Genomic DNA, 27,664 nt, shown 5'->3' with positions numbered 1-27,664 from the left:
TTTAGCACAACTTGCTTATATTTATTGGTTCTTTTTTTTTTTTTGTTTCTTATGAAGCATTACTATATATGCATGTACTTGCATATTTGCTCCCTCGAGACTCTTAAATCCATTGGGATTTCTGTATTCAATCCTGATTCTTGGAAGAGAAACTTGACAGCTATAGCAGGCAAGCTTGTTGGGTCTTCTTTTGTCATTGGCGTGCCAACTTCTAAAGCAATGCACAATACCACGAAAGATATTACTCCAAAAACAAAAGGATAACCTTTGACCTGTTCTGTTTACATGAAAAGAATCCACTAATCTTATTAAAGTATGTGTCTGGATTGTACGAGGAAAAGCCAATAGGCTGGCTCCTCTGACATATACTAAAAGATGAACTGTGTAAAGCTATAAATATACTATCACCACAAGTTCCTATACATTAAATTGGCCAAAAAAAGCTCAGAAGAACTATCATGATGCAGTCAAGAATTAGATCCTGCACCGTTACTCCAGAGTAAATGTTAGCTTTTCTTTGAACTCGAGTAAATGTTAGCTTGGAAACGCAGAGCCTTCGAATCATGCATTCTGTGATTGCCTGAAAATTGCGAGTGACTATACTTCCATGCAATAATCTGAACTGAGTACTTGGTCAAATTGAATTTACTCCTACTTTCTTTGGAAAACCAGCATGCCGAGGAAAGCTATGCCACGACTAGCAATGCCAGTGAGGATTAGAATAGCTATACAAAGTATCCAGTCATGGAGATTATAATCAAATCTTCTGAGCGTACCGCAGCGAGTTATGATCCACACACCATAGTACCTGAAAACCAAAAGGTAATGAGTCGACTGTTTGGCTGGTTTACAAGTTCAAAGTCACCATGTTTCTATGAGCTTCTATCCGTATTAAAATTCATTCATTTTAGTGTTAAACTCGTCTACTAGTTTGCTAAGTATATGTAATTGATATAGTTCCTTCAGCAATCTCTACACCTGGATAGACAATTTTTTTCTAGAGTTATTATGGTCATGTCAAGCGATAGGTTTATATAAACACTTCTGCTTCGCTTTTGTAGTTTTAATGCGTTAAAGCAGGCTCTAACAAATGGATGAAAGTTTTAACGTTGCATACAAGGATCATACCTTTCTGCATTTCCAATAACAAATGCTTCTAAGGCCCATTTTGGATAACAGAAGTCAGATATAATCTTCAATACTTTATTATCTCTGGCCTGAGTTGCAACCAGAGTCAAAACCACAGGAAGAATTACTGAACACTGCACAAGGTTGAAAAAGTAACAGGTCAAATTAAATAATCAAATTCATAATAATTCAAATAGAAGTCATAATAGGATTAAACAAGAAATTACTACCCACCAGCTGAGAAGGTCCAGGGTCAAGAAAGATGGCTAATACATATGCTATACCAGTCACGCAATACACGAGGCAGAGCAAAACAATATAATTATCCATGAATGGCGATCTGGGATTATTGAAGAAATAATACATTGATAGATAGACCACAGGCTTGATGGCTGTGTTAAAGTGGTCCATTGTATCCTTCGAAACAAAATAAGCCAGGCTAGACATCCCTGAAGCACTTTCTCGCCAATGTTGTAGCTTCTCCATTGAAAATGACCTCAAAGCCGCAATTTTGCATAAAAGAGCTGAAATTGGACGAAAAGAACCCATTATGAACCTCTTTTAGCATGAAGGGTATTAGTCATGATTCAGGGCATAAAACATGTCTCAGGAGGTTGAAGGAAATATTTTCTTCAGTTCTAAAGCATTGCAACTTCACACTAGTAAGTCAATTAAATTAGTCAGTATTTCAAATATAAATCAATATTAAATGAGAGGGGGTTGATCCTTTACTTACAAACAGCAATAATACTATAAGTATAACCAGGCATGCCAAACTGCTCTTCACTTGCTTTGCTAAGAGATCCCAAGCTAGCCCCAGCAAGTAACAAAATGAGATAATCTATCGCTTGCACTCTTGCTTCACGTAATCGTTGCTTGCCAACCCTGAGATCAGTATGACCACAGGTTACATCACAATGTAGTCTCAGCGAACTAAGAAGAAAGTTACTTAAGCAATCAGAGATCCAATGGTTAGCACATTTAGCAAGTTTATTATTGTATAATGTGCCAGCAAACCCTTAAACACTAACAGCAACTGCCGTAATTATACAGAGTTTGCTGCTGACCCTAAAGATTTAACCAATAAACGATGCCTTGCCAACCAAACTATTAATCCAACCTTAAGTAGCTGCATACAATCTAAGGCAGGATGACAACATCCTTCTAATGAAAATAGCCAAAGTGTTACTCTGTGATTCCATTTCTTTTTTGGTAGTCTCAGAACTTCCTCCCATTCATCTAGTCTACTAAGTCAATGAGTCTGCCAGTTTGTTATTTTAGCCATGTGGAGAGTTTAATTCACTTCCAAGATTCAAGAAGAGCTTCCTTACCAATAGGAGCAATAGACAAGGAGATCAGGTCAGGATTTAAAAGCCGTACTCTATAGGAAGGACAGACACTCCAGTAGAAATCCAGATATTGCTTCTTTCATGTGTTTTGGCTTATGGTGCACTATTCACAGTTTCAGGACATGGAACTTCTCTTTATGCAAGGTAGGCCTCGCATCTTTAGCCCTTCCCATCACCCCTCCATCTCATGTTTCTTTATTATGGCATGTTTGTTTACCTTGTGAACAGGGTTTATGTGTGTGGCAGTTGAAGAAGAGTAATTTGGCTTATCTAAAGAACTCTGAGCCACAGAACATTGTTTATAGGCTTGCAAAAGTATGAAGAAGATAGTTAGATTGTCCTTTTTAGGAGCCATGAATATAAATGAAAATTTGTCATGTACCTCCCAAGAAAATACTTGTATTGCAGGAGCACATTTGGAGTTCTTCGGTTTGACAAATCTTTTGACCGCAAGAAGTTGTGCCGAATTATATCTCGCCGCCTTTCCATGTTACACTTCACATCTTGCCACATTTCCCCGGCAAAAGATTGGTCCTCGTTTGTAATTTGAGCAGAATACTCATGACTACCAAACTGTACATATGTTGGAGATGCAGTAACAGCAACAGAATAGTGTTGCATGTCTGGGGGTACAGGATAACCATTATAAAGCATCCATCTGATTGGAAGCTCTTCATGACTCAAACTGGAACTTGTGTTTGGTTTGACCAATCCCTCCAAAACGTCAATGAAATAATCTGGGGGATTAACTCGTTCAGGAACATTGATACCAAGGCTGGTGAAATACTCTTCAACTTTTCTGACCGAACCATGATATACAGTAAGACCACCTTTTGCTAGAAGTATCAAGTCATCAAACATCCTGAATAAGGTGTAGCTGAAACAACAAGATGAGTACTGACAATCAGTAGGAGAATGAAATGATCCTAGCCAGTCATACCAAACTGAAAAATAAAAAGAAAAAAAGATGCAAGCATAATTTCAGACTTCTAAATAACTAATGTTCTGGTAAGCTCTGAATAATTTCATAAAGAGAGCAGCGACTGTCGTAAAGCAATTCAAAAAAAAATCCTCTCTCTCTCTCTCTTTAGGGTATAAGTTCATAAAATTTCCTCTGTCATTTCCCGGTCGCACATGGTCTTTTGCAAGTTCCACGAGAATAATCCTATCAAAGTCCTGAATGTATGCTAAAGACTCATAACAGCTTAAGTAGATGTGTTTAAGTAGAGAAACCATTAGCAAAGCGATATATGACAAAGTTAAACAAATCCAATCAAAAGAGGAAAAGACTACCATCCACTGTTCAGAATATTGATTTAGTTACCTTGGCTGGTGGACAACCATGCATATGTTTACCCCCTCAAGAGCCTCCCGTCGAATTGCTCTAAGAAGAAGCTGGGAAGATGAGCTGTCCAATCCAGATGTGGGCTCATCTAAAAAGAGAAGCGAGGGCTCCATAACCAACTCCAGACCAACATTTACTCTTTTCCTCTGACCTCCAGATATGCCTCTCTTTTCTACTGTTCCAACCAAGGAACTACGGACAGCCTGCAACCCCAGAGACTCAATTACCCTCTCAACGGTAAGAACCTTATCTGGTTTAGGCAAGTCTGCAGAAAGCCTTCAATAATTTTAAGAAGTAGAAAAAAAAGTTAATAATGAAATTTTATGCTCCTTGGGTAAATATGTCACCATAGAAATGACAATGGAGCTCTTTGAAGATGAAAAAAATACCATAGTTTGCTGTAATCTCAAATGGCAGAATATTGACAGGTTTACACAATCTAAAAGCCAATGCGTTAAAAAACAAAAACAAAAACAAACAAACAAAGAAAAAGAAACGGTTTTGAAAGTGGCTTAAATGTCCTTCAATTCTTAATGCTGTTTGCATCAGCTAGTGCAATTCACACCTTTCCAACAGAAAAATGTTTGAAGGTACCTTTTAACTGTTCAGATATTCTTACAAATAGACACCAATCAGTATATGTAAAACATTTCAACTATTTCTGCTGCTTCTACTTCCACTTATTATTAAGATAATAAATTCGTATTTTGAGATGTCGACAGAATTGGATGTCACATACCTGCATCTTGCACTGAACCATAGGTTCTCCTCCACAGTCAAATTTCCATGCACAATATCATCCTGTGGAACAAAACCGACAATCTTTTTGTATGAATGGATCGATTCGGTCTTTCCATTTACAAGAATCAAACCATTGATTGTGCATCCAACTGCTTTTCCAGCCAGGGCAGAGAGAAAAGTTGTTTTTCCTGCCCCCGACGGGCCCATTACAGCTGTTATACGGCCAGGCATTATTTTTCCATTGACAGACCTCAAAAGATGTTTGTGTTTTCCTTTCAGAGTAACAGTTAGGTCTCTGAAAGCAATCTCAATAACGGGTCTTTTTCTCGTCTCGGTATTGGCAGCCATTGAAATTACTCCTGAGAACGTAAGATTTTTGTTCTGCTGTTCCTGAGCTTTCTCTTTCTCAAGTTGTGAGTAAGCATACTTAAAAATTTGGCTATGAGTGTGTATTTCTTTGTCCTTTGCAGCTTTTGATTTGCTACTTTTAGCGTCCACTGCAAAACTTGAGAAACTGTCAGAATGATCTTCAATTTCATGCATCATTCTTGTGAGATGACCTGCTTCTATTGTCTTCCCTTCTGATGAAGCATATGATTGCTCAGATGCACCAGAAGTACTAGTGTCCATGGTAGGGTATAGATCCTCATCTGTCCCAAGCTCTTCTTCGTTTAATATCCTAACTTTTTCATTTTCTGCACCAACTTTCCTGCGAGAGAATTTCCGAGATACTTGACTTTGCAATTCAATTGCATGCTTTTTAGCTGCGTCTTTTGCAGCTTTCCACCTTGTACGTGCTTGAACCTTCTCTCTTACGCTTCTAGCTGCTGCTTCCCTGGACTTGGCCAGTCTCCTCTCTCGGATGGTGATAACTTGGTCAGAGCAATTATAGATAATAAGGAGAAGAGTACTCAAACCAGCCTGTGATTAGAAAAATATGTCTATTTGTTAGTTGCATTTGCAATAGCAAAAGAATACAAGGACTTTGAGAAGATGGCCAGGCAATGAAATTTGCACTCATAGACAAGTGCTGGTTTAGGCACAGTGAAGATTTTAGAGATCCTTACACAGTTAGAGTACTCAAACCAGCCTGTGATTAGAAAAATACATTTATTTTGTTAGTTGCATTTGCAATAGCAAAAGAATACAAGGACTTTGAGAAGATGGCCAGGTAATGAAATCTGCAGTCATAGACAAGTGCTGGTTGAGGCACAGTGAAGATTTTAGAGATCCTTACACAGTTAATAGAGAGATAAATTGTGATCCTAAAAGATCAAGTCCACACTTAAGTGTCTCATCATCAGAGTTTAAAGCCAAATTGTAAAGAGAATAACAACAGAAACATGACAGACAGGGCATCTTCAGTATTGCAATTATAGCTCTATATTAGCATCTTGAACCTTTTCGCTTCACTCTCCCATACTAAAATGATGTATGTATACGTAGCTAGAGCTTGGGGTAAAACAACCTCCACATTTCACTTCCCCTATAAGACAAAGGGTCCAACATATAATAGTAATTCATAAAACACGGAAACAACTTACTATAAGCATTGCTCCATATGCATGAATATTTTGACTTGCAGTATTGGGATCACACGAAGCCAGCTTGAAGCATGCTGCAAGTTTAATTAGTCACCGTCACTCCATGAAGCATTAAGGTTTTGATAAAATTTAGCATGTGCTAACTCAAATCTTAGTCTGGTCTTACGTTTCTCAGATGTAGAGCCCATTGGACAGTAATTCCTGAGATTTAAAGAAATAATGTATTGAGACTTCGCATATAGAATCACTAGTATAACAAAACAAAAATGGAGACCATGGTTGTAGGGAACTGCTTCTTGGACAGTCACGAAGTTTCTCCAAACTAGACTTCAAAGTAGACAATAACAGTTGCAACAAATTTAAAAACTTGCAAAACACTCCCAGAGAATATGATTAACAGTTCAAAGATCATTCCAAAATTAGCCAAGAACTTTTTAAAACCAATCCAGTAATTAATTTTTTATCTTTAATGGATTTATGAAAACTGTAAACAAGTTTGTTTGGTATTTCACATGCCTATGCAATTTTCCATTTCCATTACATGTTTCAAAGCATATGTTGTCATTCCACTCCAAAACTGTTTCACACTTCCAATTAATTTTCTTTTCTCAACAGGAATTCATATTACAGAAACTTTAAAAGACAACAATCTGCAGTTGAGGATAAGAATAGTACCCACTGCTGCAAGGAGTTTGCTCTATACTGGTTGGACAATATGATCCTGCTGAGCAGAATATAGCACCACTAGAGATGACATCGGACCACATATCTGCCCCACCACAAGTGTGATTTAGCTGTCCAGCTGGTAACTGGTAATTGTACCTGAAGAGTGCTATGATAGATATAAAAAGCCATACAAAATGGAGAAATCCTTCAAAAAATTGTTGCAACAAGAATTAGAACTTACGGTTCACAGTTGCCGCTAGACCTATTAAGCGTAGCAAGTGGACAGTACGAACCTAATGGGCATGCTTCACATGGACCAGAATATTTTGTGAGAAAATTTCCAAGCTATTAGCAGTGAACAATTAAAAAAGTTTCAGAGGTTAATGTAATAAAGGCATCGTTTGGGATTGCGGTGCGTTTACCAAAAAAAAAAGTGCTTTTACGCACTAAAAGTACCTCTAGGGTGTTTGGTGACTAATTTCCCATAACTTAAGTAGCCCAAGTTGTGGTAACTTAAAAGCACTTTTGTTAAAAGCACTTGTGTCAGAAGTACTTCTTTATAAGCCACCGCAACCCCAAACGGGGCCAAACCAGCATTGAAATTCATCTGAATAATTAGCCAAAGAGCACAGAACATCAATTGAGTACAAACAACTGAAGCATCATAGGATTGCCACGGACAAAGTAAAAGGTTAATATAGTCAACCTGCTGTAAAGTTCTTGCAATAGAGAAATGCAGGTTCACCTGATTGTTCATCCAGTAATATCATGAATGATCAACAGACTAGTTGGTTTCTAGTAAATACATGGGTAAAGAAAAGCAAGGGCATGAAAAAGGCCGCAAAGGAAACTCTGCTTGGACAAGGACTTCACATTTCAAATTTGAAAAAAAAATTATCAGTTTTCTAAAATGGAAAAGAGGACATAAAATTGAAGGATGGATATGAAACTTTGTGGATGTTAAAATGGCTCTGTACACTCCAACATCTATATAGTACGTAAACTAAAACAAGAGTTAACAGCATTTCCAGTGTATGCAGAAGATTACTAGAAGCACACTATTTCCTAAGGTTGCTTCAGAAAGAAGCTTAAGTGAAAGAATTCACAAATTAAGTCTCGTTTATGATCACCAGAACTATATCTTATATTCTGTTGCCATCACAAGAATAGCTTTAAAAGGATCACAACTTTCTTGCATACTTACGTATCATGCAAGTGATGCCACGTGGGCAGAAAAAACCTGCGCAGCAGGATTGGCAGTCCAAAGTTCTGACTGGTATATCACGAGAATTTTTTAAATCAATTGGCTGATCTGAGTTGACGCCACATGCCCATCCAGGCTCACAACCAGAAACCCAAGATGTCCTATTGCAGTTTCCATTAGGTTTTATAGCATTTGAGTTTTGGATGCTGTTGAAGTAGGCTTTTATCTCTGCAGCTGTGCATATTCGCTGAGTGAAGTCTCCTGTTGCACAAATGATAATTAGAATCGACAAATGATGGACCAAAATACTTTAAGTTTCCAGCTGAAAAGAAAATGCTCTGGAAACTGCAAATCCCCATGGGAGACATAATTCTTCATTGATCTGCTTGAAACTGAGAGTTTCAGTGACAATTGCCAACTAATAAACTTCCTCTATATGTGACAAGTTTTTGATGAGCTTAATGGAGTTCTGTTCAATTATGGCATTCCAATGGATTTAATAAATTATATAGTAGATGTCGATATGTTATAAACCTCTACTAAAAGTAACAGTTATGAACAGAAACATTGAGCAATAGCTGGTCATATTATTGAGCACAATTAGCAGATGATTAACACACATAAACAATTAGCAGATGCTAGGCAAAAAAAGTTATATTTTTTGAGCTTCGTCACAACAATAACTAAATAGAAAGCATATTTTCAAATCCGATTTTGATTTTGATGCAGCAGTACTTTTATACCAAAAACAAAGTTTAAAGGAACCCCTTTTTGTTTTTATCCAGATTCCAGAATCAGATAATCATTTGTATTAGTATTGCGTAATAATTTTTCAGCATTAGAGTCAACTGCATCTAAATTCAAAGAAACATCCTACAACAAATCCCAAGTGCCTTATCAGTTATTAAGCTGTCAACTTCTTGAAACTACTTAGCTCCCAGATTAATTTGAAACCAAATATCATTATTTTTTACGGCAAGCTCATCTTATTTAAACCCAAACTAGCTCATTCAACATTTATTTACCTCTGAGATTGGTAATGCAGTTACTAACAAAATCCAAATTGTCGGAAAAGTTAAACGCCCTGTTCCATTCAGCTTTCCTACAGAACCAAAACAATCAACAAACCAAAATCACAAGTAGTTGTATAAAATAGAACTTCAACAAGAAAGAGAACTGAAATACAGAGCCATGCTAGTAAACTTACGGATCCTTAACACAGTAGCTATGGTTGTTAGCAAATTGACTGGAGAGCAAAAGCGTAGTGAGATTGGATAGCCTGCTGTAAGCAACTTGAGTAAAATACTTGACAAATTCAGGATTATCCACCGGAAAATCTTTTCCACTTCCAGATGTATAGTCATCAAAGTTCTGGCATTGTACCAGCTGCACCCAACTCAACTGCAAAATCACAACTACTAAAACTGCCAATGTGATCCTACTAGTGCTAAAGAATTTGACAAATTTTCTGGGTTTTCTTTCTCTGCTCATTCTACAAGATTGTCTTTTTCTTATTTATTTATTTATTTTTCTCGCTAGAAGAAGGGATTTTCCGGAATTCTTAGTCAATCCCAGCAAATAATATCAAAAAGGGTGTCTTGAGAGACGGACAAATTAGCTGGTTAGGCGGCGAGATTAAAGATGCAGAGTGAGAATAAACCTTGGTGGTATAAATATGGGGAAGAAATGGGAGTTGGAAGTGGGTCCCAATAAGAACATGTCTTTATGTCTTAACGGGCAATGATCCGCCGGCATTCATATGAAGCTGTTGGCAGTCCTGCTACACAGCAGGATAGTCGTATTTGTTTTTGCAGCAATTTTATCTGCTTTGCTAAAAATTCCTGTACTTAATTACAGAGGATTTTCTATCCTCGTTGGTAAGTTTTATTCGAAGCAGACAAGGCAAGAGCGTTTGAATAACTTTGTTAGCACTTAAAAAAAAAAAGTAAAAGTAATAACTTTGTTAGCTTTACTTGACACATACAAATGGAGAACAAAGTTAATGATACCGTCCAGGAGGACAAATGTAAAGAGAATAAGTCAAAACAATGTCCAAGAAAATGAGGAACACAAGGATTATGGGCCAGAGGTGAAATATCAAGGAAGAAGAGTTTGCAGTTTGCAGCATGTGGTAAAGGCAATTGATACGGCTTGAATACATTTTGACAAATTAACTTGTGTGCATCTTTATAATCACAACGTTGTGTTGTATCCAATGATACTGGTCACAACACTACATGTAAATTATGTCAAGGTTATTTTTTTTTTTTAAGAAAAAGTTTGGATGGGTTCGAATCCGATCACCACTGTGAGTAAGAATTTGCTTTCGAAACTATAAATTGTTGAGAGAGATTCTTACATATCACTATTAATGCATTTCTCACATCGACAATGAAATTCGAATATACTACCTTTTATGAAAAAGTAGATCATTCTTGTCAAGTGAACCAATTTATATTAGCGTTAAGAGTTATACAGTGTTGTTCGTCATTGTATATTTTTAAAATTTTCCTTCTCTGCGTTTTTTGTTCCTTAAATTACTTGCAATAATTTGTTCTAAATCCTAGGTTGCTTGATTATTGTACCAACATGCTGATGTTACCTTCTTTTTGCCCTATTCTTTTTCCTTTCTCCGTTTATGTTACATTCTTGAGATTTCAAACCGTGACAAGGTACACTATAATGTAATCCCTTCTTTTGCTGACAAGGGTTCCCCATTAGGCTATCTTCCAACAAATGGACCATCAGATATATAATTCTAAGAATTTGCGCAGGAGGGGTATCAACTTCAGGGGTTATGATATTGAAGATCTTGATCTTACTAATATTCAACCTTCTTGAAGTTTTCTTTCCTTCAAGATAATGCGTAATCCATTGTTATACTGCTAGCTGACACTCTAAAATAGACGAAGGTTGCAATGCAAGACCTATTCTCTCTCTCTCTCTCTCTCTCTCTCTCTCTCTCTTCTTTTTTTTATTGGGAAATCTTGTAAACATTCAATTCTGCACTCAATATGGTTGGAGCACTTGTCAACTTAAAAGAAGCAAGTTGAGGAAGCAAAATATAATAGTAGTACTAGTAAACAGCACAGGGGACAAGTTGCATTAGTAAAAAAACCAAAAGAATGCAGCAAAATCAACAAATAATTAATCGTGATATATACGTTTTAAGGTACCACATACACTGAATTCTTGAAGCAACGAAATGATTAAGGTGCAAAAGAGATTAATACATTAACAATTTTCATAATTAAGGATGTCGATGGGAAGACTAGGAAGAGGGATGAGGATGGTAGAATAGGACGACTTTTTTGTGTCTATCGACAAGAAAACTTCTTCCTTTTTTTTTTTATTGCATGGAATAATTGGTTCTATTTTCCTTTATCGTGTAAAGTTGTTGTTAGAACTAATGAAAAATACAACTTTTGAACCTTTGAGGTGGTCTACCAAATGTGTTTTAGGAAACAAGATTTTCAATTTTCTATTATAAATTCCTTTTCTTTGAGAAAAAAAAATTATAAATTCTTTTTCGTAGCTGACAGTTTTATTTGGACTAATTCATTGCTTTAGCTTGTCATTGTGGGTAAAGTAAAGATAGAAATGATTCATTGACTTCCCCAAGATTTCGTTCTCCAGAAGAGCTTCCTTTTTTTTTTTTTTTTAAAGACGATCAGCATTTTAAGATGGCATTATTTTCAAAAGATACCCGACAACATAAATATGATAGCTTTGAACTTCGAAAATGTGGATTATTTTTTTGTAGAAAATGAAACTTTAAAAATCATATTGTTAGAAGTTTCTATGCCAATACCAAAAAACCTTGCCTCAGACTCTAGTAGTGATCGAATTCTATACACAACTGGCACCATTTACCTACATTCTTTTCTCTGAACGTTTGCTTTTGTTTTGGCATATGTAATGCTCATCTATAAAGGATCTAAGGATTTTATTTCACCGTGTGACTCTATTCTTGAGCAGATTCATGCCTCCTCAGCCTAAACGGTATGCTTCCTATCTGGAGTTTTCAAACTATAGCTGGTGTGTTTCTATTGAAATTTTCTATTAAAAATTTTTTACTTTGGGGGAAAAGATTTTTTTAAAGAAAGCGCTTCGTCTGAAAAGGCCGAGTATTTTCAAGTCGAGTACAAGAAACTCTTGTACCATACTGTTCATTGAGCTGAAGAAATCGTTCATATTTCACATATATCAAATCGCTACAGTGATTTTTTCTAATATAACTCCAAAAAGTAGCAATCCAAACCGAAGATGACTTTATCCTAAGAATTTTTTCTCTCGCTCTTCTCGTCTCTTCTCTTCTTTTCTTGTAGGAGAGTGGTAAGCTTGGACTTCACATATTGCAGCGAAAATGATTATTGATTTGAATGCTTGCAAGTTCAGATAAATGCACCCCTGAGTTGCTTGGCAATAATCTCATTTGACTTTGTTGCATTCAAGTTGTCAATCATATGGACAAACGTTTCAGACCCAAAAATAATAAGGGGTTGACGAATTCAACTGTTTAAGGGTGCCTGCTTGAGAGGGCAAGATCTGTTGATCAAGTACTTTCCAATAAAAAAAAAATGTGTAAACTGAAGCCTGAGTCCTAGGCTTAGTTTGGGAGTTTAGGATAGAAAAGAAAAGAAGGGAAAGCTTAAGTTATGAAAGAAGAGAAGAGAAGAAAGTGTTATCTTGTTTGGGAGTTTTGAGAATTAGTGGAATGATTTTGGATATGGAAGTCATTAAATATTTGTTCAAGACATTTTTAAGGACAAAATTCGCATTTTAGAAAAATTAACAAGCTTTCTCCAAAATCTCTCTCAATTTCCTTCCAATTTGGGAGGAAATATTTTAGTCACTATTCATCCTCCCATTTCCTTTCTTTTCTTTCCTACTTAAAACTACCAAACAAAAGAAGATCAAACTTTCTCTTCTTTCCCTTTTGCTTCCGTTCAAATCCTCAACTCCCAGAGGCGCCCTTAAGGGGATGTCTATCCAAATCTAATTAATCCGCTTAAAATGCTGCATCTAAATGTAGCAACAGTCATATGAATACTTTTTACGCTTCACATCTCTAATGGGTTGGGACTCCATACTTTAGAACACAGCAACCTTTCCCAATCTTCCCCAATCAACGAAGGTTGAATTTCAAGAAGATCGAGTTCACAAGTTTCCATTGAGTATCATAGTTTCAAGTTATATTTATTGTTAAATAGTGAAATAAGTATTTTTGAGCTCTTAGATTGTATTAATTTTAATCATTTAAAATTTGAAATCATTATTACGACTAAGAGATAAAAATTAAAGGAGTGATTCGCTAGAAGGATCATAGAATCTTCTCATATTTCAATAGAAATCCATTCGAATTAAGGGAATCAAGGTTGCCGCCCCTGTTAATGTGCCTAACGTTTCATTTGGATCTTGGGACAAAGAACAGTTTTGTAGTTTTAAAAGAAAATAAAAAAATATATATATATTGGCTATTGTGGAAACCAAAGTAACACACCGATTCGGATCGCCGCTCAAACTCTCTGATTCCTGCGGGCTTTGGCCACAAATTCGTAGAGATCGTGGGCCTGACAACCCGTCAGTGCTTCCTCATCGTTTAATGGGACGTGGCAACGAGAGCCCAACTTTCTCTGTTTGAAATTCTCTAAATAAAGAAGAAAAGAGAGTTTAAAAAATGAAGAAAATAAAAGAAGAAAAAAGAGTAACAAATTACTAAATCCCAATTCGTCAGTGTGATTTAATTTTAAATGTATGCCACGTGTGTATGATTTGAAATTCAAATTTGAATTCATGTTATGCGACATTGATCTAAATTTGCTAGTGTAAAAAAAAAAATTATCCAAAAAGTATTAGTTGAATAATCGTTAGGTTTATATTTCCTTATCTAGCTCTCAAATCCTTTCCATTCTCTTTTTCTCCTTGTAAGACTTTACAGCCATTTCTAAACTTAATAACAAAAGTGAGAAGAATAATAGGTGTTATCTTCTTTAACCACTATCCCTTGATTCCCCCTCAGTTCTTAACCGGATACATTTTCTTTTCTCCAAATAAAAGATATATATTCCGTAATTGTTTCATACTTTTTCCCCCTTCTTCTTCTTCTTCTTCTTCTTTTTGGATACATAATTCGTTTCTTTTGAGGAATGCAAACACTGTAATAGTGATATTGATTTACAGTCCAATCTATGCAAATCATAGAATTTGCTCACCTAATTTCATATAGCATTTAACTATCAAACATAAAAGTGATCATCAAAAAGGTCGGATAGACAGGGCCTCATTATCTATTCAGGCACTCCAAAAAGCGCGCACACACATATCTTACGTATATAAAGCGTGCAAAGCCTTATGAACAGTGCAGATGAGCCGGTTATGCCGTGATTGTTGTGGCTTTGAGGGGCATTTGGGTCTTTTGCTGATGGGTAGCAGTGGCTCTGCTGAAAATTCACTACCGTCCGCGTGCTATTCTTGGACAGGAGCAATTTTGTCTGTGAGTTGAGCTGGATGCAGCTCGCACCACTTCAGAGTTTTCCGACCCATTACTTTTTCTTATTGTTTTCTCAACTTTGTCTCCATTATTTCCTTTTATTCTTTCCTTTGCCTTCTCTACCAGGTGTTTTTTCCGTTCCTCGTTCTCCTGTCTTTTTTCTTTATTCTTTTCTTAGCCTTCTCTGGGCAGTGTTTTTTCCTTTCCTTGTTTTCCTGTTGAATTCTCTGCTAGACTGCAAATAATTGATTCTAGGAAGAAGCAGCCATTACTTCTTATTGGGATTTGTTTCTTATTTGCATGTATGGATGGAGGACGACAATGATTCCTGATGCTTAGTCTTGCTGTAATTACGCCGTATGTTGCTTACGATACCTCTTTTTCCCCTTTTTAACGCATGATCTTGTTTGGAAATGTTTTACCACATCTGCCATTTTATCAGGTGGTACTTTACCTATTTCTTCTATAAATGTATCTTTTTATCCTATGCTCCTATGCCTTACATAGAAAATTGCAGAACTTGAAAAAAATTAGCACTCGTATTAGCACTCGTTCCATCATTTTAACATTCTTTTTGTTTGTATTAAAGCTTTTGAGTCATAATTAAGATTGTCATTAAATCTATTCATCAATATTTCCGTTCCCCATGCACATACATGAACACTATATCTAACAAAGGGCAAAAAACACGACCGCGTGCAGTAAATTAACAAATCCTACTAGAGCTTCTCTTGTCATTTGAACTACTCTTTCCACACTCCAATTTTTTAGACTGATACCCATGGTAGTAAATTAACAAATCCTAGCTACCTGACGCAGAGCGTCAGGGCAGAAAACCTAGTCTTACATATATAAAGCGTCCAAAGCCTTATGAATAGTGCAAGATGAGCCGGTTATACCGTGATTTGTGTGAGCTTGAGGGGCATTTTGGTCCTTTGCTGATGGGTGGCAGTGGCTCTGCTGGTATTTTGCTTTTGTCCGCTGGCTCTCTTGCATTGTAACCTTGCTCTGTCCGCGTGGCTCTTCATTTTGGTAGTCAGCAATGCTCTGTCCGCGTGGCTCTTCATTTCATTTTGGTAGTCAGCAATGCTCTGTCCGCGTGGCTCTTCATTTTGGTAGTCAGCAATTACTATTAAGTTAGTGGGCGGTTGGGCGGTCAGCAAATGTCTTGAAAAGCTTTCTAGAGTCTTCATTCTTTCTAGAGTCGTTGGTCGTTGCTGTCCGAAGCGGTTTGTGGGTCTGCATGGCTCTTGTTCTCTTTTGCTCGTTCTCGGTCACCAATTTGCTCTCATTGTTTTCTTGCTTGTGTTCTCAGCTGTTCAGCAAATATAACTTGAGAAAGTTTCTTTTGGTTTTGAAGTGCTTTACTATTCAGCAAACTTAGACCGTGAGCTCAATCTCTTTTTGGCTCTAATTTTTCTTCTTAGTTTTCTTTCGCAGCTTCGGAAATAACTTGAGAAAGTTTCTTTTGGTTTTAAAGTACTTCACTGTTTGATTGGCTTCGCTGGAAATTCATTTTTGTTGCTGTGGTTCTTTTGTATGGTTCATTTTAGACGTTTGTTTGGTTTCCGCTTGAGCTGTGTATAATATGCTTTGAGAATGGGTCCGAATAGAGTATATGGAAGTTTAGAAGAGGCTCGTGCTGAGAAAAATCGAAGGAGCCGCGAGCAACGTGCTGCTGCTCGGCATGGGACAAAGAATGATGCGCCATTAGGAGTGTGTACATTAGCTGTCACGGCTTTTAATATACATGACCCAAATGCTGTGAATCAGCCAAATATGGGCGTCGTTGAATCTTCATTAGGTTCGGGCTCAGTATTGCCATTTGCAGAGAACAATGCAGAGCACCTTCGAGCTGTATGTCTGTGCTTATTTTGAGCATGTCTCATGCAATATAAATTGTTGTTTAAATCTTTTGGAATAAATGTTAAATTATTTATGTTAACGGTGGTTTCGCCTAAGCATGTACTTTGGTAAGACAAACGAGTTTGACTTAGTTAAGCATACTAAACTCACAGTCTTTAACTATGCTTTGGGTGTTTTAAAGGAAAATCAAGGAGATGTATCTAGGTCTGCTGGTAATGGTGCTAGCGAGGTTCCAACAACTAATTCAGATGCGGGTGAATCATCTTTGCATAGGCGACGTCGGCGTACAAGACGCTCTGTGACTAATCCATTGACCACAATAATTACAGAGCCTGCAGTATTGCTCAGTAATGTAGAGCAATTTCCAACCGTATGTTTGTGCTTATTTTGAGCATCTTTCATGCAATAAGATTGTTGTTTAGACCCCTTGCAATAAATGTTAGACTACTTATATTACCGGCTAGACTAACCAGTGGGTGAGATATTAGTTTTTGTCTATTATAAGTCAGATTGACTGACTTAGGCACACTGAATTCATGGTCCTTAAGTACGCTTTGGCTGGTTTGCAGGAAAATGAACAAAATGTCTGTGCGTCTATTGCTGATGGTGCTAATGAGATTCCATCAACTAATTTAGATGCTGGTGAACCACCATTGCGTAGGCAGCGTCGGTCTAGAAAACGAGCTATGACTGATCCATTAACTACAATAGCTACAGAACCTGCTGTATTGCCTGATGTTCCAAGTTGTCCATATTGTCATGCAAAACGATTTCATCAGGAACCACCTGGTTTTTGCTGTGCCTCCGGTAGTAAATTAATTACTCCTCTCACACTCCAATTTTCCAGACTAATACCCATTATAGTAAATTAAGAAATCCCAGCTACCTGACGCACAGCGTCAGGGCAAAAAACTAGTATATATATATGTCTCAAGACCAAGAGTATCAACAACAGTGATGCCTAGGGGTGGCAATGGGGCGAGGGTGGGGCGGGGGACACCTCCCCCAACCCCCGCCCCGTTGCATTTTAATTCCCCCCATCCTCGTCCCGTCCCCCGCCCTTCGCTTCCCCTGCGGGGGCACTCGCAGGAGAAGTACTAAAATTAAATTTCATTAAATTTTATTATATAATTTCATTATAATTAAATTTGAGCAAATAATTAAGTACTAAAATATTAACACATCACCAAATTATTATTCATTATAACTTCACTATTGAAACTCATAAAAATAATTAAACAAAGGTTATTTGAATGCAATCTAATATGATAAAACAAATATAACTAAAATAATCAAATTTTCACTTTTGATACAAATACAATCACTAAATTATTATTGTACTTTTTTTAGAAAAAGTGTTATTGTATTAAGTGTAGTTAAGAATTTAACATAAATGTATTAATAAATTTAGTATAAATAATTAATAATTTTTATTAATAGACATGTATAATTAATAATATAATTATATATATATATATAATTATGTACACATATATATAATTTTTTAAACGGATAGCGGGACGAGACAGGGCGGGACAGGAGTTGGGACGGGCCCTCATCCCAGCCCCGTTTCCAAACGGGGGAAAAAATCCCCCCGCCCCGTTGCCATCCTAGTGATGCCTGCTCATCTCATCAACACCACTTCATTACTTTACTAACACCCAAAAAAAAATAATAAAAGGTCAAATATACAGACGGGAAAAAATCGGCAAGCCATCCATTTAAGTCTGACCTAAATTTTTTTTATTAAGCATTACTATTCTATGAGCCAAGTGTGCACAGTTTGCATTTCACAAGGTCCCAAAACGTGGGCACTCCTTTGTTAGCCGCGTGAACTTTTCAATCTTACTGGCACACAGTGCAACAGTTGTTTGACTTCTAGAATATATACAGAAAGGAAAAGTGGCAGATTGATAGCATCAGAGTTAGTTTACTGGTCAGAAGAAACAGACCCTTTTCATGTACTAGATTGGGGATTTGAGCTCGGCTCCTTACATTAAATAAGGAAGCACTATATATATATATATATATATATATATATATATATACATATTTTTTAAAAGTACAGTAATGCATTTGTCTAATCTAATAATTGACCCCTCATTTGTCATTGTTGTAAATTATCTGCGTTAGTTTAATGGTCAGAAACAGTCCCTTTTCATGTACTGGTTCTGGGATTCGAATTCGGCTCTTTACATTATAATATAAGGAAGCACTATATTTTCTTGTTTTTTAAAAGAAAAGAGTGTAGTAGTGCATTTATCTGATCTGATAGTTTACTCCTCATTTGTCGTTATTACGAAAAAAAAAGAAAAAGAAGAAAGATAGTTGTATCACGTCACGATAGTCTTGCTTTCAACATTCTTAATTTTTGATGTGTGCAGATATAAAATTACATTATGTTATGGACTAAAATTACCTAAATGTAGATTGCACAAAATGATTGATTAAACGAAAACTTCCAATCAAAGAATGATTTAATAAAGAATGCATGGTTTGCTAGCTCATCTCTAACCTAATTCCGTAGCTCTTAAGTAGGTGAATTGTTAACCGGACAAGACATCTTGCAAGTTACACCTGGTCATTTCAGTTAATTATCCGGCACATATGCTTATCTAAATGCAAACTATTAATTACTAGTTCCCAAAACTAAAAGGCTGTTTTAGAGCTTCATCGGAAACGAACATGTGGCATTATTGCACATTTGCAATAAGGGGACACGAGATTGATATCATATATTCATATGTAGGATCACATGTACTGCTTGCCTGTCAAGCACCACAATGGACAGGTAAAGAGGGAACAAATGGGGGAAAAACACCCATAACTTAAAAAAAAAAAAAGAACCCTTTTTTTTAAGGATTAAAAAAAAGAACCTTTGAACTCAAATTTCATTTTCTTGCATCCATTTTCATATGACTATACATTAGTTTAGTCGTCAAAATAAAGGGTTCAATCATTTCAGTTCAACATTCTTGTTTATTAACACAATTCATGGAAATTAGATGGAGCGTTAGCATGCAATTCCAAATCCGGTTCTCATTTGCAGTACAAATTTGATGTCCGCTGGCGCATCCTCCAACGGCCAGATGGTGAACAAGTACGATTAAGTTGGTGAACATTGATGTAACAAGTAACCAAGAACCGCATCCAAGAAATGTGAATCCAAGAACAAGTTCCCTTGCATTTGATTTGAACTCTTTAACTGTACTACTACTACTACTACGACTACAGGTGTACTTTCGTCTTGAGTTTTGCGTCTTCCAAAACAATCACTATCCAACTCTTGATTCAGTACAATATACGGAGAATTCAACTTGTTAGCTCAGAAATTCCACTGGAGACCGGTCCTGCACTTCCTTTAGGATAAAGCATCAATCATCAATTGTGTCCAGCCTTTCTGTTTTCCTTCCACTGTTTTTTCTGGGGTCTATTTTTCTCTCTCTTTTTGTCCCCCTCCCTCTTGTCTTTTTTCAATGGGGATGACCTGGTTGGTGAGCTGAATTCCAGCTGCCCAGCATTGACTTCCTTAGATCATGGGACGCTCGTTCTCCTTCTCCTCCTTGATTTTCTGACCCACTGCCTTTATTTGGATTCTGGGCTCCTCTTATAACCTGTCCAAAATGGACATTCTTGAATGTTAGCACTCACAATATTCTCGTCCTGTTATTACCTGAGGTATGCATATTTCTTCCATCTTCTACTTCTTCATGTGCGTGTTTGGTCCATATGTGCATAGTTGCATGTGAAAGTTGTCTTCTCATTGTCTAGTTCCTCAAATGGATTTAAACTTCTATATATTTGTAAATGATAACTGACTAGGAAATCTATGAACCTGATAAGATTATGATCAAGAATTTTGCGGGACAAGTGTAGATGCAATTTAAGGAATTAACCTTTAGTTGGGAAGGAACTTATAAGGAAGTGATGCAATGACGGAAAACAATTTGGTAATTCTGGAAGCAGACCGGACCATCGCAGTGTTTATTAAAAGGGCCCAAAATAAGGCAAAAGTAATGGCATGGCATAATTCATGTAAATTCCAGTTGTGCGCAAACAAACTGAATCTGTTGATTCTGCAATGGTGATTCACTAGGATGGAAGAGCTTTTCTAATCAAATTGTACGAACTTTTTTTTTCTTATTCCCTCTTATAATCTTTGGAATATCTGTGTTGATTATTCAGAACAAAGACAAGTTTTTGCATTTGCACTACAAACTTGTATTGGAATTTTACTGACTTCATCGATTCTCTTAGTTAAAGAGTTTCTTAAAAGTACAGATAAGGCGAAAATTTACAAATTGATGTAAAAATATAGTGCAACGCTTGTTTTCTAATGGTTCCATGACTAGAGAGATTTGCAATTTGCAGTTAGAGAAATGGCAAAATTAAGGGCTATGAGGTGTTTCTCATTCTCAAACACGGACAGAAAAGATGAGCCAAAGACTACTAAGTCTATTTCGGTTCGCTCCTCTACTTCAACATCAACTGATCCTGAGGTGAGGAGATCAGGTTCTGAATATAATTCTCTAAATGTCTCGGACATCAGCACAGGATCTTCTGTGGGTATGTCGCTTACAAGCGCATCTCCAAGACCAAGCAACCTCAGGGTCTTTTCGTTTACAGAGCTCAAGACAGCAACAAGGAATTTTAGCCGATCCCTAATGATTGGAGAAGGAGGTTTTGGTGGTGTGTACAGGGGTGTCATAAGGGATGTACAGGATTTGGACAAAAAACTTGATATTGCTGTGAAACAGCTCAGCAGAAGGGGATTGCAGGTGAAATCCTCCTCCCATCATTTTAACTGATAGTGCTAGAATTTTGATCATTGTCCTAGCTTTGTGCGACGTGAAGTGTTAGTTCACAATGAAAAGAATGGAAGAATACCAAAAGCGCATATAGTATAGATTGCAAATGTGAAACTTGAAGTTCACCTTTTACCTCGAATTCCTTGAAGATAAAAACAATCATGAATCCTCAATCATGTACATTTGATGAGGATCGTAGATTGGGTATGTATATTGTTTAGTTGGTTATTGGTGGCCTAACTCAAATTTGTCATCTCATGTTATCCTTCCTAGCAAAATCAAGGTTTAGATCTCCCACTACATACTTGAGAACAATCACAAATATTTTTAATCCCTAGTAATTCATTCTGTTTCTTCAACATCTTGCATTAGGTTTTCACAGCTCTCAAATTCTTATGGCTATAGTGTTACCCTAACCAGATTTCTTTTCTTAGGTATCGTTTGATGTTCTTTGTCATCGCTGCAAAATCTTAGCCATAAAATAACTATCTTGATCCCTTTTGGTGTATATAGGGACATAAGGAATGGGTGACAGAGGTTAACGTTCTTGGCATTGTTGAACATCCAAATCTTGTCAAACTGTATGGCTATTGTGCTGAGGATGATGAAAGAGGAATCCAACGCCTTTTGGTGTATGAATACTTGCCCAACAGAAGTGTGCAAGATCATTTATTCAGTCGATTTCAGACACCTCTGCCATGGGCCACCAGACTGAGGATCGCACAGGATGCTGCACGGGGATTAGCATACCTTCATGAAGGAATGGAATTTCAGGTGTGTGTTGTTCTCTACAGTTTCTAAATTTCAACATGATCTAATAATACTCTCCCAGATTCTAAAGCCTTCTACTTTCAATTATAGAGCAGTTGAGTTCAGATTGCTACAATCACCGACCGTTGTTATGGTTGTTTAGCAGTGACCTGAATTCGTTCTTTCTCCTGAAAAATGTGCAAGATCAAATATGTTCTGTAAACAACACAGCCATACAGCCTTTCTTCTTGTGTCCATCCAAGAATTTGACTCCAAGCCTTATTATCTTCTTCTGACAACTTGCAATTTAAAAGCCTAGAAACAAATAAGCCAGTTTTTAACTTGAATCAATGTTCAACTTCCAAAATACAAATAAACCTGACCTTTCTAGTAACATCATTACTTTGTGTCCGGTATTAGACCAACATAGCAAGTTCCTTGTTAAAAGAGGTCAAAGAGGCATTTGTTGCATGTCCTTGGGCTGTTTACAAAGCTCAGGCCATATAATTTCCTTACTTGATGCGTAATTAAGCTGTGATCAACTCAACATGTCAAGATTTCACCGGCAAGCTTGTTTGAGATGAAAGACCAACTAAAAGACGTAGATTTTCTGTGCTTATTCTAGGAAAAATTTCAGTTGCGAATCATCTTATAGAGAAAGAGATTGACCTCTCTCTGATTGCACAGTTTTATCACGGTAATTGTCTGATGGAGTATATAATTTTGGTGGTGCAGATTATCTTCAGAGACTTCAAATCATCTAACATTCTCTTGGATGACCGATGGAATGCAAAGCTTTCAGATTTTGGATTAGCCAGGCTGGGACCTTCTGATGGTTTTAGCCATGTCTCCACTGCGGTATGTTGATAGTGCATCGCTAGTGTATGAATGTAACAAGAGCTGCACAAGCCACCCCAATTCCCTCCTCTGCCTGGTAGTCATATACTAATACTTAATTCCAGAATAGAACCCATAAAAAAGGGATCAATTGCTCTATCCATCTTCTGACTCTTTTAAGTACAAGTTCTTGAATATGAGCTCAAGTATTTCGCATTTTATCCCATGCATTGTGATGTTTACTTGTTTTGGAAACCACAGGTAGTGGGTACTGTTGGATACGCTGCTCCGGAGTATATTCAAACGGGGCGTCTTACATCCAAGAGTGATGTGTGGGCTTATGGAGTCTTTCTCTACGAACTGATCACTGGCAGACGTCCTTTGGACAGAAACCGACCCAAAAATGAGCAGAAACTGCTGGAATGGGTCAGGCCACATCTCGCAGACATTAAAAAGTTTGAGCAGATTTTGGATCCTCGGCTAGATGGGAAATATTCTTTGAAGTCTGCGCAAAAGCTAGCCGCTACAGCCAACAAATGTTTAGCAAGGCATCCCAAACACCGTCCGAGAATGAGTGAAGTTCTGGAAATCGTCAACAAGGTTGTGGAAGAAAGTGTAATTGGAAGTCCTCAAGGTCCCATTAGTTCAAGCGTGAAACATTTTGAAGAAAAATCCAAGGCACAAGGACCAAAGAGAAGATTTGTGGACAATGTAACTGGAGAAAATAAATGGTTGCTTTGGAGAACATGGAAACCTAAGCTTGTGAAGGCTACTTGAAGGTTAAAAAAAAAAAAGAAAAACTAGAGCAGATTTTCTCAATTAGATGAAGCTCATCAAGTCAGCAGCTTCTTTTCTAAGTGCAATTTAGCTTCATCTATTAAAAGCTCCACTTGCGCCCTCATCTTTTAACTGTTAATATGTCTCCCTTTTATCCGAGTAAAAGAACAAAAATCAGAAACAAAACTTTCTGATACCCTCAGCAAATACTTACTGGGATCTTTCTCACCCAATCCAGAGCACAGAGGTAAAACCTGAAAATCCAGACACGTCTATCAAAATTCAAAAGTACATGCTTGAGCTATTACGGGGGCAATCAAGATACATTAGGAATCACAAGATTCAACATCTTCATCCTGTGCAACCCCCCTATACCAGTGTTCCACCCACCCTCCTCCCAAGGGAGGAGGAGGAGAAAAGAACGACAGTAAAGAGAAAAGATGAGATGAATCCCCAAAATAAATCCATGTTAAAGTAATTGTGTTCGTTCGAAACATGTTTCCATTTTCTTTCTGAAAGCCATTTCAACTGGGCAGAACCTTCAGATGTCAATACAGATGTAGCTACCAAAAATACATCGCCAAAAGCTGTTTATTTTATGTCACTGAATTGCTGTTCTGTAGCTCGATAATGTTTCCAAGAATTCCCTAAGCATCCAGAGGCCCCAGTGCCCAAGGAAAGAAGTCCTACAAATGTCATCCTCCAAAAAATCAGCATCTAAGCTGACATCTTAGACATCAGCTATTTGATAAGAAGTTGAAATGCAAATCCTTTCCCTCACCTCTTCAGGTAACATTCTATGAGAAAATTATACGTGAAAGCTGTCACTCCACAGAGATGCCATCTAGCAGCTTCCTACCTTGCTCACTTAATTCCACATTCTCCATCTTGATCCGCCGGCGCATGATAGGACTAGTTCTTTCAGCAGCTGCATATGTCCTAAGCAATGATTCGAACACATCAACACCCAATTCATCCACAGCCTTCTTCAAAATCTCCACAAAACCTTCCGCACCTTCAACATCCTTCTTTTTCTCAAAATGTTCCATAAGTTCTCTTACAACTGTGGAGGATGGGATCCACTTAGAACCATCTCCTCTACCAGTTATAATTGCATTCTCGACACACTCTACGGCTGGTTTGATCTCCCCATTTCTGAGATAGTAATCAAGGAAAATCTCCCAAGTTTTAGCATTAGCCTTGGCCCCACTCCTCCTGGCTCGTTCCTTTAGCTCTTCAGCCTTCTTCAATGAACCTTGTTTAGCATAAGCGCCTATAAGGACGTTTGCAATACGAATATCATAAGCTGGGTGGCCAGATTCCCACTCCCTGAAACATTTTTCAGCACCTGGTAAATCATTGAGGTTAACCAACACTTGAATCATATTCAGATAGCTTATATTTGCTGTCTTAGGAAAAGCCAGCCTTAAAGACCGCCACACACGATAAACTTCGAGCAGATTTCCAGTGCGGCCGTATAATGTGATCAAGAACTGGTATGCAGAAAGATCTCGGCGAGCATTTTTCTTCTCCAATTCTTTGAGTGCCTTCTCTGCTTTATCAAACAAGCCTGCATCAGCGTAAATTGATGCCAGGTTGCTATATGTTGTCCAATCTCCAGAGACTCGACCATCCCTCTTCATCTCGTCAATGACCCTCTCCACCCCAGTAATATCATTTTCAGCAGCAAGAGCCCTCATCCAGACATTATAGGTATAAGAATCAGGCAAAATGTCACTAGCTTTCATCTCTTGGATTATGGATGGGATTTTCTCAGGCTGCCCAATTTTTGTGTACAGGGTCATCAAGCTGTTATAGGGCATTGAGGTTAATGATAAATTAAGTTCCTTCATCTTATCCATTAGAGCCTCTGCTTTGTCAATCATCAAGGCTTTACAGTAACAGTTCAAAAGAGCACCATAAGTTAAATGATTCTTTGATGCTTCAGGCAAATTGATGAAGTATGTTTCTGCTGATGCAATCCCTCTAACTTTTGCAATAAGATCTATATGTATAGCTTGATCACTAACCGTCTTGTTCATTCCCCTCTTTGTCATACTTTCTGACAGCTGTATATCAGAAAGCATTGAGGAAAAATTTTTAGTACATAAAACATGGACAATCACTAAGTTCAAGAGAACAGGGGAGATTACTTCAGCAGTAATCAACCAAGTTAAACAGCAAGCACTATGGTATTAAAGATGAAGACTTATGCTTGATCGTGCCCATGACCAATTGCACACTACATCTTAATACAAATGAATTGTCCTTGATAAACCTTGGGACACAGGCTTGCAGGCACACTAATTCGTTTTCTTTTCCATTGGCTGCACTTCCTAGTACAAGAAGCAACATTGTTAAACGCAACTCCCAAGAAAACGGGGTATTGATGCCATGAAATATATGATAGTCGGGCCTAGCTGATAACCACACGGGAAGTCTCAGACTGAAAGATTGTTTACCCCCTTTTGCATGAAGGTTAAAAGCTGAGGCCAGCTTTTTATGTTTCCATGGCAACAATTGGAGGAAGATGTAGCAGAGTAGGCGCTGCAACAAGACGGGAAATTTGATGTGTAGCTAATTCAGAACCTATAACCAGACTATCCGAGAACCAGCCTTACATTTCCTAATGAGTAATTCCACAGTTATGTTTGAAAACCTATCAACCAAAAATGCCAAAACAATTTCCCCCTCTCTCTTTTACCAATTAAAAATTTGTTCTTCAATATAAAACCTACAAAGCAATGCCCAACAAAAATGATAACTTTTTCTCAACCAACATATCTAGCATTTATTCAACGGCATATACTCCAAGGAAAAGTAAAAGAACTGCCTTCTTATTACACCTAATCCCAACTGTCATAATCACCATCACCAATTTATCCTAAAGTTCCCTACTTTTACTGACCCAAATGAGAATTAAACCGACAATGAGAGAACCCACATGCAAGAAATGCAATGCAACTCACCAAAAAATAAAAAATAAAATAAAAATTCCTGCAACCATTTCTTATATCCTCCAAATCAAGGATGCATAGAAGAATCATTTTACAGAAGCGGAGTTACAGGGTATAGGGTTTAAGGAAACGAAGGAAGAGACCTTGAGGGCAGGGCCATAAAGCTTGCGTTGTCGGAGGAGCTTGAGGGAATGATCCGCCTCCCATTTATATGCGGACTTATGGGATTTCAAGAACTCGTTCAGCTGTTGCCTAACGCTTTCTTCTTCGCTCCCGCCTTTCAGGAGCTTTCTGTAAAGCGCTTCCTCTAAGTATTTCTTTGTCGATCGCTTAGCTACGGTTTTCGACTTCCTCGTAAATTGTTGCATAAATGTTGAGGCCATTTTTGTTGCTGCTATTTCCTTTCTTGACTTCGTAAGCCCTAGTGAAGATGAAGAAGAGGAAGAAGATGGAGAAGTGGCAGCAAGGTTCGCAGGTGGAGTAACGGGCTTTTTGGGAAAATTGTTTTATTTTGGGCTGTACTAATGGGACAATATTTTTTTTATCGTTGTTTAAAGCCCCAATAAAACGTCAGCTCGTTGAGCCCAAAACTTAATCCTCTTTCCCTGTTGGAGCCCAAATATCCTCCATCCTCTTCGGCATCTTCGGGTCATCTTTTTTTTTTTTATTTTTTTTTATTTTTATAATTTTGTTAGAGACGTGTTGCGCTATGAGAATGATTCTTCTGCCAGAAGAAAATGGCGAGAATTCCCATATGAGCTTCGTCCACTTAATAGATCATAAAATCGAGGAGTCCCACTTCTATTATTTGATTTGGCAGACACCAATTGAGAAGCCAAAATTAGGAATACATTTTAAGCCACTTTAGGTAGGTACTTTAGTAACGCAAAGTTTTGATTTTGAAAAAAGGAAAGCAAACGCGCATATGATTAAGTCATGTTTAGGGTACAAATGGTTTTAATCAAATCAAACGTTTTACTAAAACTGTTCAAATCCGCTTAATTATTTTAACGAGTTTAAAATTTTATTTATTTATTTGTCATATTGAATTTAAACAAATTTTTTGTCGAACTTAAAAGTTATTGAACATAAAACAATGTTTCAATTTAACTATAAAATTCAAACAAATTCTTATCAAGTCAAATTTGATTTAAGTATCAAATATCTCAATTCATCTTTCAACTCTATCCATATGTAGC

The 27,664-nt window shown here is 37.3% G+C and overlaps 4 protein-coding genes across 8 annotated transcripts; 2 read left to right on the top strand and 2 right to left on the bottom strand.

The window, feature by feature from the left end:
- Nucleotides 1–220: 220 nt before the first annotated feature.
- On the bottom strand, nucleotides 221–9,785 carry LOC113725787 (ABC transporter G family member 28-like). Of its 3 annotated transcripts, XM_027249146.2 has the most exons (14): nucleotides 9,185–9,785; nucleotides 9,003–9,079; nucleotides 7,978–8,238; nucleotides 7,015–7,078; nucleotides 6,783–6,929; nucleotides 6,274–6,308; nucleotides 6,108–6,181; nucleotides 4,562–5,484; nucleotides 3,802–4,098; nucleotides 2,860–3,354; nucleotides 1,865–2,013; nucleotides 1,363–1,652; nucleotides 1,129–1,262; nucleotides 221–808 (listed from the first exon to the last, which is right to left on the bottom strand). In XM_027249146.2, the coding sequence occupies exons 1-14, from the start codon at nucleotides 9,466–9,468 to the stop codon at nucleotides 652–654; spliced, it is 3,387 nt and encodes a 1,128-aa protein (XP_027104947.2). In that variant the 5' UTR covers nucleotides 9,469–9,785; the 3' UTR covers nucleotides 221–651. The 3 variants fall into 3 exon arrangements, with proteins under 3 accessions (XP_027104947.2, XP_071930301.1, XP_071930303.1); XM_072074200.1 differs by lacking the exon at nucleotides 7,015–7,078 and having other exon boundaries at nucleotides 6,783–6,939; XM_072074202.1 differs by lacking the exons at nucleotides 9,003–9,079; nucleotides 9,185–9,785 and adding an exon at nucleotides 7,230–7,380 and having other exon boundaries at nucleotides 7,978–8,089.
- Nucleotides 9,786–14,321: 4,536 nt separating this feature from the next.
- Nucleotides 14,322–17,223, top strand: LOC113723852 (uncharacterized). 2 transcript variants are annotated; one of them, XM_027246819.2, is made up of 3 exons: nucleotides 14,322–16,327; nucleotides 16,518–16,706; nucleotides 16,906–17,223. In XM_027246819.2, exons 1-3 carry the CDS (start codon nucleotides 16,070–16,072, stop codon nucleotides 17,206–17,208), a joined length of 750 nt encoding a protein of 249 aa, XP_027102620.2. In that variant the 5' UTR covers nucleotides 14,322–16,069; the 3' UTR covers nucleotides 17,209–17,223. The 2 variants fall into 2 exon arrangements, with proteins under 2 accessions (XP_027102620.2, XP_071930300.1); XM_072074199.1 differs by lacking the exon at nucleotides 16,906–17,223 and having other exon boundaries at nucleotides 14,487–16,327; nucleotides 16,518–16,792.
- Nucleotides 17,224–19,371: 2,148 nt separating this feature from the next.
- Nucleotides 19,372–23,647, top strand: LOC113725786 (serine/threonine-protein kinase PCRK1-like). Its single transcript, XM_072074198.1, has 5 exons — nucleotides 19,372–20,014; nucleotides 20,708–21,114; nucleotides 21,658–21,918; nucleotides 22,630–22,752; nucleotides 22,993–23,647. The coding sequence occupies exons 2-5, from the start codon at nucleotides 20,716–20,718 to the stop codon at nucleotides 23,506–23,508; spliced, it is 1,299 nt and encodes a 432-aa protein (XP_071930299.1). The 5' UTR covers nucleotides 19,372–20,014; nucleotides 20,708–20,715; the 3' UTR covers nucleotides 23,509–23,647.
- A 307-nt stretch (nucleotides 23,648–23,954) lies between these two features.
- On the bottom strand, nucleotides 23,955–26,988 carry LOC113725783 (large ribosomal subunit protein mL101 (rPPR4)-like). 2 transcript variants are annotated; one of them, XM_072074197.1, is made up of 3 exons: nucleotides 26,609–26,988; nucleotides 24,290–25,577; nucleotides 23,955–24,194 (listed from the first exon to the last, which is right to left on the bottom strand). In XM_072074197.1, exons 1-2 carry the CDS (start codon nucleotides 26,846–26,848, stop codon nucleotides 24,333–24,335), a joined length of 1,485 nt encoding a protein of 494 aa, XP_071930298.1. In that variant the 5' UTR covers nucleotides 26,849–26,988; the 3' UTR covers nucleotides 23,955–24,194; nucleotides 24,290–24,332. The 2 variants fall into 2 exon arrangements, with proteins under 2 accessions (XP_071930298.1, XP_071930297.1); XM_072074196.1 differs by having other exon boundaries at nucleotides 23,955–25,577.
- Nucleotides 26,989–27,664: the final 676 nt, after the last annotated feature.

Source organism: Coffea arabica, chromosome 2c (assembly GCF_036785885.1).
Source record: "Coffea arabica cultivar ET-39 chromosome 2c, Coffea Arabica ET-39 HiFi, whole genome shotgun sequence".
Taxonomy (NCBI): domain Eukaryota; kingdom Viridiplantae; phylum Streptophyta; class Magnoliopsida; order Gentianales; family Rubiaceae; genus Coffea; species Coffea arabica.
The sequence above is the reverse complement of the archived record's forward strand: the minus strand, read 5'-3'. Positions and strand labels throughout refer to the sequence as shown.